Here is an 18,925-nt window from a genome sequence, read left to right on the forward strand (position 1 = left end):
ATTCTTGAATATTTTTAACTGAGTCCAGTAGAATGAAGGAAACTTCAAAAGGTTATGTTTCTAACTTTTAAAAAATGTTTTTTTAATTATGAAAGTAAATATTTTCATATATAGCTACTGTATGTACATAGATGCATAGGTAATAAATATATACGCATGGTTCTAAAATTCAGAAGACACATAAATGGGAATTCCTTGGCCATCCAGTGGTTAGGACTTGGCGCTTTCACTGCCAAGGGCCTGGGTCCCATCCCTGGTTGGGGAACTAAGATCCCGCAAGCCGTGCTGCTTGGCCAGAAAAGAAAAAAAAAGACATATAAATGTATGGAGTAAAAAGTAAATATCCTCCTGTCTCCTATTCCCTGGGTATTCAGCCGTCTTCCCCAGGGACGACTGCTATTACTGGTGTGAGGGTCCTGACAGAGATTCCATGCAGATAAAAGCATGAGTGATGCGTGTGCGTATGTGTATGTGGTTATATTCTTTGTATATGTACAAAGGTACATAAGTGTGTGGAATAAAAAGTAGATATCCTCATACATACGTTTTTGCACAGTGTCTCTGAAGATAAATTTCTACAAGTGAAATTGCAAGGTTTAAAGGGTCTGGGCACTGTTAATTTTGATTTTTAGTGTCAAATTCCCTCTAAGATTGTACTCATTTATCCTCCAATCAGCAACCAGTGCACAGTAGTGCTGCTTTCACCACACCCTCTCTGTTGAACTTTTTGATCTTTTCCAATCTGATAGCTGAAAAGTACTACCTCACTATAATTTTAATTTGTGCCGTTGGCCCTCTGTGTCAGTGGGTTCCGATGTGGAACGGCCTTGAGCATTGGAGGACCTTGATGTCTGGTCCCGGAACTTAATAAAACATGGACGGTACAGATTAACATGGGATTTGTGCCTTTACAGCCCATTCTAGCTCATACTGTTTTTTGCAATGACATACACTGTTGGTTCATATACCTACCATGTATATATGAGGCTGTGGAAAGCAGAGGCTTCTTATTTATCTATTTTTAATTTTGACTGAGCGAAAGCAGAAAGAGTAGCTCTTCAGCCCTTCCTCAGAGGAAGTATTAGTTCGTGGAGGGACTTTCAGTCAGCATTTGTTTTGTTGTAACATGTACAGTGTTACCCTTGAGAAAGGGGCCCTGGGGTTGTGCGTTATCAGGAGGACGTGTTTCTCCTCCTCCTCCCCAGGGAAGGTGATGTGTATCTTATCTGAAGAGGTCTGGGTAAGGGAGCATTCTCATCAGCCAGTTAGGCTGACCTGTGTCGCAGTCTCTCAGAAACAAAGGTGTCCTTTTTCTCCGACAGGCAGCCTTGTTTGCAGTCCACAGACTTTTTGAAGAGGAATATGCTCCCCGGCCTATCCTTGTAAGTTCTCAAAGATTGGCATGATGAATTTTGGTTTTTATTAATATTGTCATTTTGAGGGTGGGGTTTTTGTTTTCCTGCCATGGAACTGTTGACAGTATCTTTTAGGAACCAGCTACTTGCTTGGTTCACCTCCCTTCTTCCACCACCTCTAGACCCCTAGCAGTCTTAACCGTGGAAATGTACAGAAAATGAATGTAGCGGTGGTTTGTGGAAGGCGGGCTATTCCAAAGAAGCCTGGCTGAACCGGTCCCCCGAAGCCAAAGGCTCAGTCTCGTCAGGGCCCGAGGGCGGACGGACTGGCGTGCTGACCGTGAAGCGTCCAACACCAGAGACAGCGTGCTGCCGGTTCAGTAATGCAACAGGCAGGCCCCCATTGCTTGGTGAGAATAGAATAGAGTCAAACAAGGGGTGTCAGATGGATCAGATGTTGAACAGCAGGAGACCAAGGTAACCTGAGGTATCTGTGGGGAAGTCTTCTCCAATGGGACTGGAGGTGTGAATCCTAAAGCTTTTTTGGACACTGCTTTTGTCTCCGTGACTTTCCCTTTTCTCTGTTTCTGTGGCTTTCCAACCCCTCCCCTGGGCACTGTGCATTCATCTGTTCTGACCGTTATAAAAAACAGTGCTGCCTTGGAGTTTGAGTGCCACAGTTCTCTTCCTTGTAAAAAAACAGAGAAAGTCAGCTTGCTCGTTTTATTTTGTTTCTGTGACTGTATTCTTAACTCAGGTCTATGCTGTTGACGGAGTTTACTTTGTTCAATTCAGATTTCAGGGACAATTGTTGATAAAAGTGGGCGGACTCTCTCTGGTCAGACCGGGGAGGCGTTTGTCATCAGCGTGTCTCATGCAGACCCACTCTGGTGAGTGATCATTCTTTTCTGACTCCGTTCCTTTTGCGGGGATCTCTTCTAATTTTAGTATATGTGCTGCCGAAGTGAGCACAACGGGGATCTCTTCTGATGGCTACAGACTGTGACCCGGGAGGGGATTGCTTCTCTGTATTTCTGTGGTACCACTTGCCTGAGATGTTGTCTTTCCTTGAAGTACGTTCTGACTGCCCTGAGGACGTCAGAAGACGCTGCCTAAAGGGGTCGATCTGAGGGAGGGGGAGAGTTCTCATACCCCCTGGGCCCACCAGAGAGTTGCCTTTTTGTCTGTAAGTGTCCCCCTTATAGTTTAAGACTGGCTTGGCCCACTAACAACACTTTAAATCTATTATCAGCACTTAAAAACTTTGCAAGGTTTTTTCACTCCCTGCATGCGGAGCAACCAGAAGTAGCGTAGTTTGAAATAAGGTGGGAATTCTAAAGCTCAGATTTTTATCTTTAAAATTAACATGGCTTTTACATTCTAGTTTGAAACATCTCTCTATTTTTCTGATGAAAATGGTTTAAATTCTGTACCATGAGTGAGGTGGAAGCTCCAAGAGTCTATACAGTTTCCTCCTGTGCCTTTTCCGTGCACGTTCTACTCCTGCCTGGAGGCCGTGCCTGCCCTGCAGGGTCACCCCGCCACATGAGCCTTTCAGACCCATCTCTAGGGTCCTCTCCGGGGACCCGTCCCTCTCTTACCAGCCCAGGTCGATGTTCTTCTCAGAGCACTCTATTCACTGTTATTATAGCCTTGGCCGTAAAAATAAGAGTCAGAGACATTTACTGAGAGTTTGCTGTGTGCCAGGCTCGGTTCTAAGTGCTTTATGAGAGTTCTCTCTTTTAATTTTGGCAACAACACCTTGAGGTAGCTGCTCCTCTTCAGATCTTTTGCTTGTTGTTTTAGTTGGGTGGTTTTCTTATTGTTGAGTTTTAAAAATTAAAGAAAATATTTTGGATACCATATATGTGTTTTGCAAATATTTGCTCCTAGTCCGTGGCTTGTCTTCTCATGCTCCTAACCATATCTTTTGCGGGGCAGAAGTTTGTAATTTTAGTGAAGTCCAGCTTATCATTTTTTTTTTTTTTTCTTTCTTTCATGGATCCTACTTCTGGTGTTGTATCTAAAAACTCATCTCCAAACCCATGGACACCTAGATTTTTCTCCTGTGTAATCGTTATATATATATTTATATCTTTAATAGTTTTGCAATTTGCAATTAGATCTGTGATCCATTTTGCATTAATTTTTATGAAAGATGTAAGACCTTTATCTAGATTAATGTATTCAGATGTGAATGTCCAGTTGTTCCAGTACTGTTTGTTGAAAATACAATCCTTTCTCCATTGGATTGCCTTTGCTCATTTGTCAAAGATTAGTTGACTGTATTTGTGTGATTCTGTTCCTGGACTCTATTCAGTACCATTGATCTGTTTTTCTGTGCTCTCTCATCAATACCAGAGATTCCTTTAGCTTTTCAGTGAGTCTTGAAGTCGAGTAGTACCAGTCCTTTGACTTTGTTCTTCTCCTTCAAGAATTGTATTAGCTATTCTGGGTTGTTTGCTTCATCATGTAAACTTTAGAATCAGTTTGTTGATATCCACAAAATAACTTGCTGGAATTTTGACTGGCGTTGTGTAAATGTATATAAAATAGGGAAGAACTGACATCTTAACTATATTAAGTCTTCCTGTTGATGAACATGGTATAGATCTCCATTTATTTAGATCTGCCTTGATTTCTTTCATCAGAGTTTTGTAGTTATACACAAGTATTTCATTTGTTTTGGTGCCATTGTAAATAATGTGTTTCGTATTTCAAATTTCAATTGCTCATTGCTGGTGTATAGGTAAACAGTTGACTTTTGTATATGAAGCTTGTGCTTTACAACCTTGGTTCTAAGAATTTTTTAGATGATTCTTTGGAATAGATAGTCTTATCTGTGAACAAAGACAAATTTATTTCTTCCTTTCCAATCTTTATACCTTTTATTTTCCATCTTCTCTTATTGCCTCACCTAGGACTCCCAGCATGATGTTTAGCAGGAGGTGAAAGCGGGCATCCTTGTCTTGTTCCCGATCTTGTGGGGAAAGCATCTAGTTCTGTATCATTAAGTATGATGTTAGCTATAGGTTTTTTATAGACGTTCTTTATCAAGTGGAGGAAGTTTCCCTCTATTCCTAGTTTACTAAGAGTTTTTATCAGGAATGGGAGTTGGGTATTTGTTTGTTAAATAAACTTTTTATTTTGGAATAATTTCAGATTTACAGAAAAGTCGCAAAGATAGTACAGAGAATTCCCATATGCTCTTCATCTAGTTTTTTCTAATGAGACATCTTGCATTAACTGTGGTACTTTTGTCAAAACTAAAAGTATATTACTATTAACTAAACTCCTGACTTTATTCTGGTTTCAGGTTTTTCCACTAATGTCCTTTTTCTGTTCCAGGATCTAATCTAGTATATCGCATTGCACTTAGAAATCATAGTAAAAGAAAAAAAGTAAAATGTGAAAAAATAAAAGATGACATAGTCCTGTCACTTCATAGTTAATTCTTGAATTCCTGAAGACTTCGGCAGCTCCCACTGAGTGTGATTTTGGAGGGGTTTAGCAGCTCTGCTTTGATCTGTTTTATTTTAGTCTGCAGTAAGTTTCATTTGCAAAACAGAGAGCCCCTTGGTTACAAATTAATTTATAAGAGGACAAATTCTAAGTCCAAGGTCACGTTGCAATTCAGTTGGAGCAAGGACTGAGTCTTGGTCTTTAAGGCCCCTGAAGTGGCTTCCATGTGCCATTAATGTTCCTTCTACCTCCAAGATTTTCCTTTTTCTTTCTCTTAAGTATTGCTTTCCAGTGTTTATTAGCAGTGGTAGTTTGCAGACATTTCTGTTTCATGCTATACCATTAACTAAACGGTGAACTTATTTAAGGCGTCACATCCGTAGGCAGGATCTAATGTTGGAGACATGGGCAGAAATATTTAGTGTTGCAGGGAACTTCAGTGAGGTGGCTTTGACTGGAGCTGAATAAAAGTGATTAGAATCAGGAGACTTACTATCTGCTTGGTTTTAAATATACTCCTTTCTTTATCATAACTTTTTACATGTATAAATATTTAGAATAAAAGAGGGTACTTCTAATACCTTCTTTTTGTTTTTCCAGCATTGGATTAAATTGTGCTCTGGGTGCAGCTGAAATGAGACCTTTTATTGAAACAATTGGAAAATGTACAACAGCCTATGTCCTCTGTTATCCCAACGCAGGTGTGTGTTTCAGGGGAGTCACACGTAGGAAAATGCAAATACACAAGACCTGGGTAGATAGGGTAACAGATCTGGATTAAAAGAGCTTGTTTTGCAGGTCTTAGTATATAGTTGACTTTCAATAGGAATTTTCTAAATGAAGAGTATTTGGGTCTAGACCACTGTTTCCCTCTAGACTTGAAGGAACGGTTTGGCTCAGCCTGAAAGGGTCAGAAGTGGACAGAACTTGGGGGCATGAAGCCTAGTCATGACTTAACTGACCAGAGCCTTGGAATTGGTGACAGTGCTCGCCATGTGGGCGTGGCCAAAGAGACGAGTGCAAAGAACGTGAGAGAGAGAGCCCTCTTCTTTGTTCCACTGTATCGACAAAAGAGCCTGTTACTTTTCTCCTTTTTTAAAAGTTAGGACTAAATGGTATATAAAAATTCCTAAGATAAATGTAGATGATTTTCAGACTATCCATTTAATATTGGTAATCCATTCTGGGTTAACCAGATTTCCTGGTGAATGTTTTTGAGCACCACTTAACTACTTGGGGCTAAAAATCATTTTCCAGCCTTCTTTCTCCAAATATATACATTTTAATGCACAGTAAATTTTATTGCCCACCAGGAGTAAGATAACTGGAAGGGGATAATAAGTAAAACAGGAAATTGGATAATTAGATGCTAAAGTCTTACTTGGGAAAACCTACTTGAAAGGAGATGGGTTGTGTTTTGCTTGTTTTTAATTGCATGTCTGGTGCTCATTAGTTCAAGCATGTGTGGTACTCCTCCAGCCCCTACCCCTAGGCGTCTAGGAGACAAGAATGAATTTCCTTTACAGAAAAGGGAGGGATAGGGGTGGGGGAATTCTGTCTCATGTAGTAGTGATGCTTTTCTTTCAAATAGAAAAGAAATAATGGATGTTTATTTTCCTCTGTGATTTTATTGTTGTTGTCTGGTATGGCGTCTCTGTACTTATTATGTTTAACGTTAAGAATTCTTACCTGCTTTTGCAAGTAATCACGATTTAATTATAAATATTTTTCTCACCTTTTAACCTAAAGCCTTTATAAATACTATGTCATTTGTTAAAGTAGTTTCCAGTAATGGCTGAAATATACTTTCTTAGGTCTTCCCAATACCTTCGGTGAATATGATGAAACTCCACACATGATGGCCATGCACTTAAAGGTCAAGAATCCTCTTTCACTTGGTTTTTAAGAGATAGAGAAATGGAATTTTTGATTTAGAATATCTAGAAGTAGACTTTTCCCCTAAAGAAATCCCAGTGTGTATATAAAAAATAAAAGCTTAAGATGAATTAAAATGATGGAGGCAGAGGGAGGGGACTCGCTGTCAGCATCCTTCTCCACGGTGGGTACTAGTGGCTACTGGGAAATTCTCAGAGAGGTCCAGCCCAAACTAACTGAAACTCAGCTCTCCTCTGCAGCCCTCCCAAGTGGTCCCCTCCACCCCGCAGACTGCTGGGTGGAGTCTATGTCTCCTTGCTCCCCATTGTCACCTCCCCCATTCTCCTTCTCTCCCATACACCTCCCATCCATCTTTGAATCCCAGGTCACGAAACCATACTACCCACCACCCCTGCTTAGGGTGTCCCTAAGACCTCTGGGTCTCTTTTCCCTCATTCCTTGAATTTTTAGCTTCTGGCTTACTGACATTCTCTCCTAAACTATTTCTCACTTAATTCTTATGTTTTCAGTACCTTATGTAGATGCTCTTTTCAATACTCTGACTTCTCACTTCCTTGACTTCCTCTCTCTAGGTTATCTTGTCCTTCTTTCACACCAGCTGTGGTTAAACTCCAGACCTGCACTGTGCAATATGTGTAGCCACGTGTGTAGCCTCTGCCACATGTGGTCACTGGAACACTTGAAATGTGGCTGTTGTGACTGAGGAACTGAATTTTTAATTCTTTAAACATTTGAATTTAAATTTAAAAACTGAATACGTATTATTGGAAAATGCATTACTTAGCTCACATTCATTCTGCTCAGCATATGGGTAAAAAAAAACTTTATTGTGATCAGATAGGCAAATATCTCATTGCATTTCATAGCATTTCATAATATCTGAACTGGTCTCTGCTTTTAACCTTATGTCTAAGGCTTATGAAAGCTTGATATCTAGATTTAAGTATGTTTAGCTCTCTTTTAAATGGAAAATTAGTTATTCAGGAAATGCAGATTTTCTGCTGAATTGGTAGTGGTGAGCTTAGAATTCAGATGAACTCTCTGAAACTTTTTCTTTTCCTAAATGCAGGATTTTGCTATGGACGGCTTGGTCAATATAGTTGGCGGGTGCTGTGGTACAACACCAGATCATATCAGGTGATAATCCCTTCTAAGTATTTTACCTTTTGTTATGGGATGAATTGTGTCCCCAAAATTCATAGGTTGAAGCCCTAATCCCCAATTCCTCTGAATGTGCCTGTATTTAGAGGTAGGGCCTTTAAGGAGGTAATTAAGGTAAAATGAGGTCATACGAATGGATCCTGATCCAATGTGACTGGTGAGGACACAGACACACACAGGAAGGGGCCATGTGAAGACCCAGGGAGAAGATAACCAGCTACAAACCAAAGAGAGGCCTAAGAGGAAACCGGTCCTACTGACACCTTGACCTGAGACTTCTAACCTCCAGAACTTGAAGAAATAAATTTTGCTGTTTAAACTACCTAGTCTGTGGTATTTCGTTATGGCAGCCCTAGCAAACTAAGATACTTTATATTATGAAAAATTCCAAAAATTAAAGTAGAAAAATAATAAAATGAACCCCCATGCACCTATCGCATAGTTTCCATAATTTTCAGCATTTTGCTATTCTTACTTTATTTATTCTCCAACTTTTTTTCCCTTAGAGTATTGTAAAGCAAATCCTACATATCTTTTTTCTTTTTTTTTTTAATTAATTTTTATTGGAGTATAGTTGCTTTACAATGTTGTGTTAGTTTCTGCTGTACAGCAAAGTAAATCAGCTATACGTATATATATATCCCCTCTTTTTTGGATTTCTTTCCCATTTAGGTCACCACTGAGCATTGAGTAGAGTTCCTTGTGCTATATAATACGTTCACATCAGTTATCTATTTTATACATAGTATCAGTAGTGCATATATGTCAATCCCAATCTCCCAATTCATCCCACCTCCCCTTCCCCCTTGGTATCCGTACGTTTGTTCTCTATGTTTGTGTCTGTTTTTCTGCTTTGCAAATAAGATCATCTGTACCATTTTTCTAAATTCCACGTATATGCATTAATATACGATATTTGTTTTTCTCTTTCTGACTTTCTTCACTCTGTATGACAGTTCCTATGTCCATCCGTGTCTCTGCAAATGACCCAATTTTGTTCCTTTTTATGGCTGAGTAATATTCCATTGTATATATGTACCGCATCTTCTTTATCCATTCTTCTGTTGTGGGACATTTAGGTTGCTTCCATGTCCTGACTATTGTAAATAGAGCTGCAATGAACATTGTGGTACATGACTCTTTTTGAATTATGGTTTTCTCAGGGTATATGCCCAGTAGTGGGATTGCTGGATCGTATGGTAATTCCATTTTTAGTTTTTTAAGGAGCTTCCATACTATTTTCCATAGTGGCTGTATCAATTTACATTCCCACCAACAGTGTAAGAGGGTCCCCTTTTCTCCACACCCTCTCCAGCATTTGTTGTTTGTAGATTTTTTGGTGGTGGCCATTCTGACTGGTGTGAGGTGATACCTCATTGTAGTTTTGAAGCAAATCCTCGATATCTTAACATTCTACCCTTAAATACCTGAATAATATTCCAGTGCTCAAGGAGGGACAGCTGATATTTTTTGTGGGCGAATACCTGCCTCCACTAGATTCTCTCATGAAAGGAAAAGACAATAAGCAACAAGTACCTTGAGGTCAAGAGGAGCGTCTTCACCTCGCCTGACACAGTCACTGCTTAACCCACGTTGTAGAGTGAGGGCATGAAGGAAGGGGGTGGGAGACAAGGGCATGGCGAAGGGTGTGTTTAAGTTCCTGCAGTTTCATGGTTTATAAGAAGATTGGAGTTGAGTGGAATAAAACACAGTTGAGGACTGTTTGTATTTGTTTTTTTTCCCTAGAGTGACTGATGATCATATTTTGAGCCAGTCATCTTACTGTTCTTCGTCTGCTTGCATGCCTATAATATGTTCACTGTACTGAACTGCCTGATGTTGCACTGATTTTGTTGACTTCCATGATAGACTCTATGAAGAGTCTCTATAATTTTTTAAACATCTTTTAAATAATACCTGAAAGTTATCAGTAGTTGAGGATAGCTTATCTTTCGATCTCTTTTTGTTTTTAAGATTATCTCCTCCTTTATAGAAACAGTTGTTTTAAAAAGACCTGTGTGTGTGGGTTTGTGTGTGTATGTCTATCTCTGCATATATATTTGCTGCTTTTACTTTGCCATTCACATACTCATTTGGGGGGGCAGTAGAGTGAGCAGTTCATACTGGTCCTGATAAATTTAGTAGAGCAGCCAGATTTTTCTAGGCTGATTAGAAGACATATTTCATCGAAGCTGATAAAGGTTCAAAAGAGTATGAATAATTAAAACAAATTTTTAGGAGTAATTATTTTGGAGTTTCAGTGATGTATTACTCTTTACCCTCTCTACCATATATGTGTGCTTGAAAAAAACAGGCCTTAAGGATTTAATTTCCTTCACTCCTGGCACCTCCTCTCCTATTTGCTCTTCCTTCTCAACAATGAAACCTGTTTTTCTTTTAAATTACCATGTGGATTTGATGGAGTTAAGGATATCTTCAGGTTTGGGAAGGAGTGGAGGAGATTTGCTGTTAGCATTTGTGCAAACCATCACGTCTGTAGGTTCACATCTGTGAGCACAGAACCTGGTACAATCAGTGCACAGCAACGGGGCAGATACAGAAATGTTCAAGATTGTAGATTCATTTTCTGCATTACTGAGAAAACTGAAAAGCACAGTTGCTGCTTCACATTTGGAACTAGGTATATAATTATATTAAACAGACTTAATTTCATAGGTGGAAATTAGTTTAATTGAATTTTGTTTGGATTTAATGGATATCGTGTTTTCTCTTTTAACTCAGAGAAATTGCTGAGGCTGTGAAAAACTATAAGCCTAGAGTTCCACCTGCCACTGTTTTTGAAGGGCATATGCTACTGTCTGGTAAGTCGTAAAGACATGATTTTTTATGATTTCAGAAATCGTTTGTAGATTGTTAGTATGTTTAGCCTACGTTGTAGTGATGTTTCTGCCAAAGAACTTGTTTATTAGGTCAAAGAAGTGTACATATTTTTCTTGGTACTTAAATGAATTCTAGTAAAGGACGCTTTGGTTTTTTTTAGGGGTGAGAGTGGGAAGATACTGACTTCAGGGAAATGTGAATGAAAGCACAGGTAGTGGCCTTGGTCAGACTTATTGTGCACTGCTTTGAAAACGTACATAGGCCACAGCCTAACAATTTTAATCATCAGATTTGCTGCTAGTTCGTAAAAAATCTAGCCCAGGCTCAAGGTTTTTTAATGGTGGTAGCCTCTTCCTAGAAAATTTTGTTTGCTTTTATAACATTATTGTCATGCTCTTATGTTGGCTGTGTGGTTTAGGCTTTACAGAGAGTTGTGATATTTATTATTCTGTTTTGTGCTCAACAGCCCTGTGGAGTAGGGAGCTTCCCTTTTTCAGAATGAGTTCTGATATTCACAAAAGGAACATTAGTAAACTAGATTATCGTGCCAACTATTAGAAAAATAACTTTAAATTTTATATTTTTCCCATAATACTTTAATGATGTATTGTTAGGTAGTATCTTTAAGCAAAAAAAAAAAAAAAAAAAGTGTATACAGATTTTGAGAGAACCTGCAAATAGCACACATGAGGAATTATGCACCCTAATAATGGAGAATTTAACATTTCTCTAAATTGATGTATTTTTGTTCCATATGTTCTCCTAAGAAAAATGAAATAAAATGACAGTGAAATAAAATAAAAGTGACAGCAAAAGTAATACCCATTTTTCTCACTCAGAACATATTGTATAGAATTACTCCCAGTGAGTGAAAATAAAGTTGGGTTTAGAAATATGCCTCTTCAGGCTACCCTTTTTTTCCATTTATACTCCAGAAGACGGGATGAGATTAGAGGAAGAGGGATTTGTGACTTATGACACACTCCCTACCCTGAAAAAGTGGCTTTTGTCAGAGAAAGGTGTGGTAGGATAGTTTCTTTCAACCTTAGATCTTAAAGCTATTAATTGACTCCAGCCAAGGACTAAGTTGAAATTGTTAGCCTTGGCCAAAATCGAAACATGAAAGAACCGTTTAGTTATGATTTTTAAAGAGTTTATGTGTAAGAATGAAAAAATTCTTCTGATTTGAATTTCATGTGCTATTTCTAAATTGTTTTAAAAATCACCCTCAATCAGATTTTAAAAGAATGGCACCGGGCTTCCCTGGTGGCGCAGTGGTTGAGAATCTGCCTGCTAATGCAGGGGACACGGGTTCGAGCCCTGGTCTGGGAGGATCCCACATGCCGCGGAGCAGCTGGGCCCGTGGGCCACAACTACTGAGCCTGCGCGTCTGGAGCCTGTGCCCCGCAACGGGAGGGGCTGCGATAGTGAAAGGCCCGCGCACCGCGATGAAGAGCGGTCCCTGCACCGCGATGAAGAGTGGCCCCCACTTGCCGTAACTAGAGAAAGCCCTCGCACGAACCGAAGACCCAACACAGCCAAAAATAAATAAATAAATAAATAAAGTAGCTATAAAAACGTTGTCACCCCTTTAAAAAAAAAAAAAAAAAAAAAAGGCACCAAATACACCCTTTTTAATTGTTCTTTTATAAATTGCAGACTTGAGAACAATGTAATTTTTTTTAAACTTATTTATTTTTAAATTTTTGGCTGCGCTGGGTCTTTGTTGCTGTGCGCAGGCTTTCTCTAGTTGCAGAGAGCGGGGACTACTCTTCGTTGCAGTGCAGTGGCTTCTCTTGCTGTGGAGCACGGGCTCTAGGTGCACGGGCTTCAGTAGTCGCAGCACGTGGGCTCAGTAAGTTGTGGCTCGCGGGCTCCAGAGCGCAGGCTCAGTAGTTGTGGCGCATGGGCTTAATTGCTCCGCGGCATGTGGGACCTTCTCGGACCAGGGCTCGAACCCGTGCCCCCTGCATTGGCAGGCGGATTCTTAACCACTGCGCCACCAGGGAAGTCTGAGAACAATGCAGTTTTTATGTCAGATACTTCACATTCATAATAGATCAGAAGTGCTTTGTGTGAAATGCTTTTAGGGCAACACCACAGGGTCTCTTCGGCATTTAAATGCTGGCAGCCCTGCTTGTCTGCCCTGGGAACCCCAGGGTCTGACTAAGGGTCGACATGGAGGGGAGGGGCTGTGAGGATGTTACCAATGGGAAAGGAAATCACAGCCCAAACTGGGAAGTGATAGTCTTCCCAGTCGGGGAACAGAAGACCTGGAATAATTTTGTTAATTACCTATCTTCATTATTTTCCTCTCCCTCGTGTCTGTTTCTTCCTCAACCAGTGCTTTGGGAAAGGACTCAAAAGCCATTTCCTTTTATTAACAAGAACAGCTATGATTGCTGGTGCTAATTTTATAAGCTTGATAATGCTTATCAATGTTATCTGGTTTCATTTTTACAGTAACATTGTGAGGCAGGTACTTCTGCTGTCTCTATTTTATAAGCCCAGAGACTCTGAGAGAAGTCCCCCAGAGTGTTCACTGAGTCGGCTGTGCAGGGCTCATACCCTAAGGCTGGCTTCCCGAGAGCCTGCTTGTCACCATCTAGCAAGACTCCTGCTCCTAATACTGTAAATATAATGAGTAGAACAAAACCACTTAAAGGCCTTTTCCTGTAGTGGTACTTTATGCTGCATGTTGCTTTTTACCTCAGTGTAATGTGTCCACGTTAGTTATCTGATATTTGCCCCTAAATCAGCCTGTAACAGTGGAGATGATATTGTCCCTTTGCAAATAAGGAAGGAGGAGCAGAAAGCCCAAGTGGCTTGCCCAGAGTCAGCCATCTCCCAGGGCTCAGCGCAGGTCCTTCCTCGTGACCCTGTTAGGCCTTGCTGGTTACTGGTTCTTGGCCTCTGGATCAAAGAGACGAGATAAAGCTCTAAACACACTGTTGGTGGGATTAAGAACGCTTGCTCCATCAGGCTTTAAGCCGATGTCTGAATGGACAGCTGTGGAGCAGTACTTTAGATTCTAACGTCATGATTTTTGCCCCAGACTCTTGGTTACATAAGAGTATGATGATAATTTTTCCCTTTTTCTCAGAGCTGATATGATTCAGCTCTTGAGAGAAATTTGCAATTTAAAACCCTGAAATATTTCTTCTTTTGAGCGTTCTGGTTATAAACGTAGAGCCTTTTGTTGTGTTTAAGTATCTCTAGGGGTGTTGGCCATGACCCTTTTTCCACATTGGGTCTCCTTAGCTAGTCAGACGGGCTGTGGCACAAACTTCTTTTCTTTCTCATGAAAACATTTATTTTCTGTCTGTCTCATGTCGTTACATGCATTTTCAGAAAATTTTCAAAATGCTTCTCCTTTTAAGGTCTAGAGCCCTTCAGGATCGGCCCGTACACCAACTTTGTTAACATTGGAGAGCGCTGTAACGTTGCAGGATCCAGGAAGTTTGCTAAACTCATCATGGCAGGAAATTATGAAGTGAGTATCTTAATAAGACCCTCGAGGCATCTGCCAGGTTTTTGGCTAAGACAGCACGCAAGTGAAACAGCTCTGCCTTTGATAATCATTAGCAGAGCTGCTGAGAAGTGTGAGAAGAACGGAAAAGTGTGTTTGTAGCTGGCAGCGCTGGTGGGAGGATGAGGCTTCGGAAAGTCATAGCTGCCCTCGTCAGTGTTTCTCAAAGAAATGCATTCAGGGTATGAAGTGGGATGAGATGGGAGGCACCCAGGTTCTAGCTATTTCTGTTAATTGTGAAATACATTTAAAAATTTGAGGATACTCTTCATTTTGGCTTCTCAGAAATCTTTCCAAGAAAAGGGAAAGCCAGGACAATTCCTATTCATTTCCTCATGACCACATCAGACACTGACTAATGTGGTATTATTATTATTATTATTATTTTTAAATGATTATTCTGTGTTTATTTTATTTATTTTTTTATTAATGGCTGTGTTGGGTCTCCGCCTCTGTCCGAGGGCTTTCTCTAGTTGCGGCAAGCGGGGGCCACTCTTCATCACGGTGCACGGGCCTCTCACCATCGCGGCCCCTCCTGCAGCGGAGCACAGGCTCCAGACGCGCAGGCTCAGCAATTGTGGCTCATGGGCCCAGCCGCTCCGCGGCACGCGGGATCCTCCCAGACCAGGGCTCGAACCTGTGTCCCCTGCACCGGCAGGCAGACTCTCAACCACTGCGCCACCAGGGAAGCCCAATGTGGTATTATTGATTCTGTTCACTGTAAAATAAGCTAAACAAACACAAAGCTTGCAAGGTAGTTTCACCATAGGATTCTTAAACTCGGTCACTCTAAGGATGAGCAAAATTTAATCCAAGTAGAGCCCACTCTAAAAATCTGGACAAATTTTTTTTTCTTATGCAAATACAAAGTTAAAAATGGAGGAACCTGATCTGGGCTTTAATGATAGCCTTTGCAGCCTTTAGGAAATAGATCTTCCAGCAACCAGTATGGAAGCAGACTTAGTTCTAATCACAAAGAAAGGGCTCATTTATCGTCCTTTATGGACTTGTTAGTGACTGCTCCGCGACATCCCTCAGCGACCTCCTCTGCAGGTACGTCAGTAGGGCCTGCTTACCTGGTTCCTGACAGTTCCCATCCATCCTGTTCTCTTCGTTCCCGCTGCTGCCTAGCCAGCATGTGCTGAGCGCTATACAGCATTGCTCGTGTCATCTTTACAGACCTGTGAGATAGGTGCTGCTATTATCCCCATTTTACAGATGTGCAGCTGGAGGCTTGGGGGAGGTTAAACCACTCGCCTACTGTTTGACAGCAAGTGAATGATAGACCCTAAGTCCTCCAAGCCCATACCCTTCACCGCTCTGCTGTCTTGGCTTGGAGGACACGGGAAGGAGGCTGGGAAGTAGGAGGGGGTTGGGGAGGCATGGCTCCTCACTGGATTCCAGTTCCCCATAGTTAGTGACCCCTCAAGGCTCTGTGGTCAAGGGAATGACCTGAGAGAAGGTCCAGTCCTGTCTTTGTGCCCAACTTGCACACCTTTAAACAAATCACTTCATCTCTCGGAGCCTATTTGGGAAGGTTGGAGCGCCGAGCTGTGATTCTGTGGCTCTTCTGATGTAGAAAGGTCAGGCATTGGCATCTGTGTTGTGTGTCTTTTGACCTCTGGTCTGACCAGGTCGCTTGCCGTCTCCCCTGTCCTCCCTCCAGTCCATTTCCCAGGGGCAGCTGAAGCTGCTCCCTCCCAGGTAGCTTCCTCCACTTCAGTCCTCAGAGATCTTGCCCTTCCTGGTGTTTAGGCAGGGCATTTGACTCGTACGTTGTATGGCAGTGCCCGTAGCTTTTCATATGACTGCATCATATGCCCCCAACTAGATGAAAGCCCTTCAAGAACAGGGACTGTGACTTGTACTTCCTTTTATTCTTTATGGTGTTAATATTTAACATACTGCTGATACCGAAAACATTTTTTGCTGAATTTTATTGCGATCCTTTTTCTCTGTGTAACCTTGTGTCATTACGAGTGGTCTTTCCTTGCGGCCTGTGCCAGAGGGTCTCATGCCTATTCTTTTGCAGTGATTGCTAAAAATTTCTATTTGGTTTCTTCGGCTAAGAAAAAATTAGGACAACATCAGAATCTACCGTTGATTTTATCCCTGCTTATTTTATGACACTGTGAAGTGTGCAACAAAGACTTAAAGTCTCTGCTGTACCAGTCAGTTAGAAAGCCTTATTGAACACATCTATTTTGCCCAGTATTGTTCAAATGAGAGTGGGAGATACCTAAGACCTTTCTAGATTTTCAAACGCTTAAAATCTATTTCAGAGAATAAGCTAATACTCGTGAAATCGTGAGGAAATGATAATGTAATACACCATGTGATAATGTTTACAATAGTTACAGATGTTTAGAGGCAGCCGGTCATTGCGGAATAAGCAGTGTTTCCCAAAGTATGTTCTCTGGAACACTGATCCTACAAGATATTCCTTAAATGACCATAAGTGGGAAATGCTGTGTATTGTATCTTGTCCTTGGAGATTTACGGTGTGTAATAGTGTATCAAAGGATTTGAAAATCCTTTTAGCACAGAAGAAGTTTATTTAAACGCATATTTCACGTAACTTCTACCAACAGCCTACAATGACTGCTTTGCATGTTTCGGCAAACACTGAAGAGTTAGATAAGTTTCGGACTTTCTCTAAGGACTTTTCTTGGAGGAGATGGGACTTGAGCTGGATCTTAAACAGTACAGGAAGGAAGGGGATTGTGTTGGAAGCAGAGGGAACATCATGATGTGTGACACAGAGGTGGAAACAGATTTGGCTGGGTGGAGGGTGCCGGGAGTGGGCGATGGGGGAGAAGTTCAGTTGCATAAGAAGATGGGGCAGGTCCCAGAGGGCCCGGAACACCAGGCTGAGGGCTTGAGGCTCTTTACAGGAAGAGTGGAGCTTCGCTGGGTTCTGAGGAGTGACCCGCTGTGATGGAAGCGATGTGTAAGAAAGCTTCATCTGGGATGGCTGAGAGCAGGCTCAGGGTCGGGGGTGCTGGCCAGGCAGTCTAGTGGAATCTAAAAGGACTGCCTGCTGGGGGTGGTGAAGGACTACTTTTGTCAGCCTTCTCTTAGTCACCCTCTCCCAATGCTCGTTCCTCTTGAATTCCGTCCCCAGGAAGCTCTGAGCGTTGCCAAAATGCAGGTGGAAATGGGAGCGCAGGTATTGGATATCAACATGGATGATGGCATGCTGGATGGACCAAGTGCAATGACCAGATTCTGCAACTTCATCGCTTCGGAGCCTGACATTGCCAAGGTCGTACAAAACCTTGATTCATCAAGGGAGTTCACATGTGCTGCTCTGTCTCTCATTTAACTTTGTCACTTGTCCCTTCGTCTGTCATGTCATACACTGGTTTTCTGTTGTCCTGGGTTGAAAGCCCAGTGGTTTCTGATTGTCAGTTTTCTCACTTAATGGCAACTTTTCGATAGAAACCAGACTTTGGAGAGAGATGTGACTTCAGTGTGGCTGTTTCCAAGGCTTCTGGAGTTGGTCACAAGGATTGACTGAGTTTCCTCTGATGTCTGGCTAGGCTAGGAACCAACTTTTCATGTCTCTGAAGTATATACTTACCTGTTCCTACCGAATCATTAGTTCTCTTCCTATCGCAGACAAGGGAACTCAGTTAATCCTTCCTTATTGCAGGAAGAAGAGACCTTTTTAGGTTTATCAGAGTGAGACAGACTTATAAAACAAGATTAAATCAAGGTATTAATGTCAGCTTTTACATTTCTTTAAAAGATGAAAGTTAATTTTTGTGTCCATCTTTTCAAAAATTTTAGATCGATTCTAAAAACTTTAAAAGTCTCACTTCACTTCTCTACCATTGAATTTGTGATGAGGAGTGATTTTTGAAGGTGGTTTTATTGTTGGTGTTGTTTGAAAGACACCTCCTATAGTGCTTTAAAGAGATAGGGCTGTCGTTTTTTTGTTAGGCTTCAGCAAATGTGTAAGTTAGAAGTCTTGTGGTAAGCAGTGAATTACATTAACCTGTCCTTCATTTGAATTCAACTCCTCACTTAAAAGCCTCCACAGTCCTCTGGGAGTAAATATTTTGCGAATTTAAGGTGCAGAGAAGCTAAATGACTTGTTCAAAGTCTGAATCAGATGGGGAGCCCATGAAATGACTTCAGTGCTTTCATTCTGATGTTTAGCTGTGATCTTTTGAGTTATCAATTTCTGGCCCATGCATGGGGTCTCTTGTGAGACTGGAATTACTCCAACCAAGTCTTTTGGGCTTTAGGAACAAGGGCTTAAAATCAGATTAAAATTGTATCTCTATCACACTACTGTTATTTGTTTCTTGTTTCCCTAAGGAAGAAAGAGGGAATATCTGGGGGTCCTTGGAAGGGGATTTGTGGTGACTTACAGTCTTTCTGTGATCACCTTACCCTTCTGACCTCAGGTGCCCTTGTGCATCGACTCTTCCAATTTTGCTGTGATTGAAGCTGGGTTAAAGTGCTGCCAGGGGAAGTGCATTGTTAACAGCATCAGCCTGAAGGAGGGAGAGGATGACTTCTTGGAGAAGGCCAGAAAGATTAAAAAGTTTGGAGCTGCTGTGGTGGTTATGGCTTTTGATGAAGAAGGACAGGTGAGTGATTTATTTTGCTCTCGCTCCATTGTGTTACACAGGCTTAGAGCAGTGGAAGAGAACTGAGTCCAGAACAAATG

General features: G+C 41.3%; 1 protein-coding gene across 4 annotated transcripts in view; it reads left to right on the top strand.

The window, feature by feature from the left end:
• The window catches only part of MTR (5-methyltetrahydrofolate-homocysteine methyltransferase), a 116,131-nt gene that overhangs the window by 19,578 nt on the left and 77,628 nt on the right, over positions 1 to 18,925 (top strand). For all 4 annotated transcript variants that reach the window (XR_450040.3, XR_450041.3, XM_028163753.2 and 1 more), the window contains exons 7-15: positions 1,323 to 1,382; positions 2,151 to 2,245; positions 5,418 to 5,518; positions 6,632 to 6,693; positions 7,783 to 7,850; positions 10,617 to 10,696; positions 14,096 to 14,208; positions 17,369 to 17,509; positions 18,660 to 18,845. Coding sequence is in view for 2 of the 4 variants with exons in the window: in XM_028163753.2 (XP_028019554.2) it covers positions 1,323 to 1,382; positions 2,151 to 2,245; positions 5,418 to 5,518; positions 6,632 to 6,693; positions 7,783 to 7,850; positions 10,617 to 10,696; positions 14,096 to 14,208; positions 17,369 to 17,509; positions 18,660 to 18,845 (906 nt within the window). In the remaining 2 variants the exon portion in view is untranslated. The remainder of the gene's footprint in view (positions 1 to 1,322; positions 1,383 to 2,150; positions 2,246 to 5,417; positions 5,519 to 6,631; positions 6,694 to 7,782; positions 7,851 to 10,616; positions 10,697 to 14,095; positions 14,209 to 17,368; positions 17,510 to 18,659; positions 18,846 to 18,925) is intronic.

Source organism: Balaenoptera acutorostrata, chromosome 16 (assembly GCF_949987535.1).
Source record: "Balaenoptera acutorostrata chromosome 16, mBalAcu1.1, whole genome shotgun sequence".
Lineage (NCBI taxonomy): Eukaryota > Metazoa > Chordata > Mammalia > Artiodactyla > Balaenopteridae > Balaenoptera > Balaenoptera acutorostrata.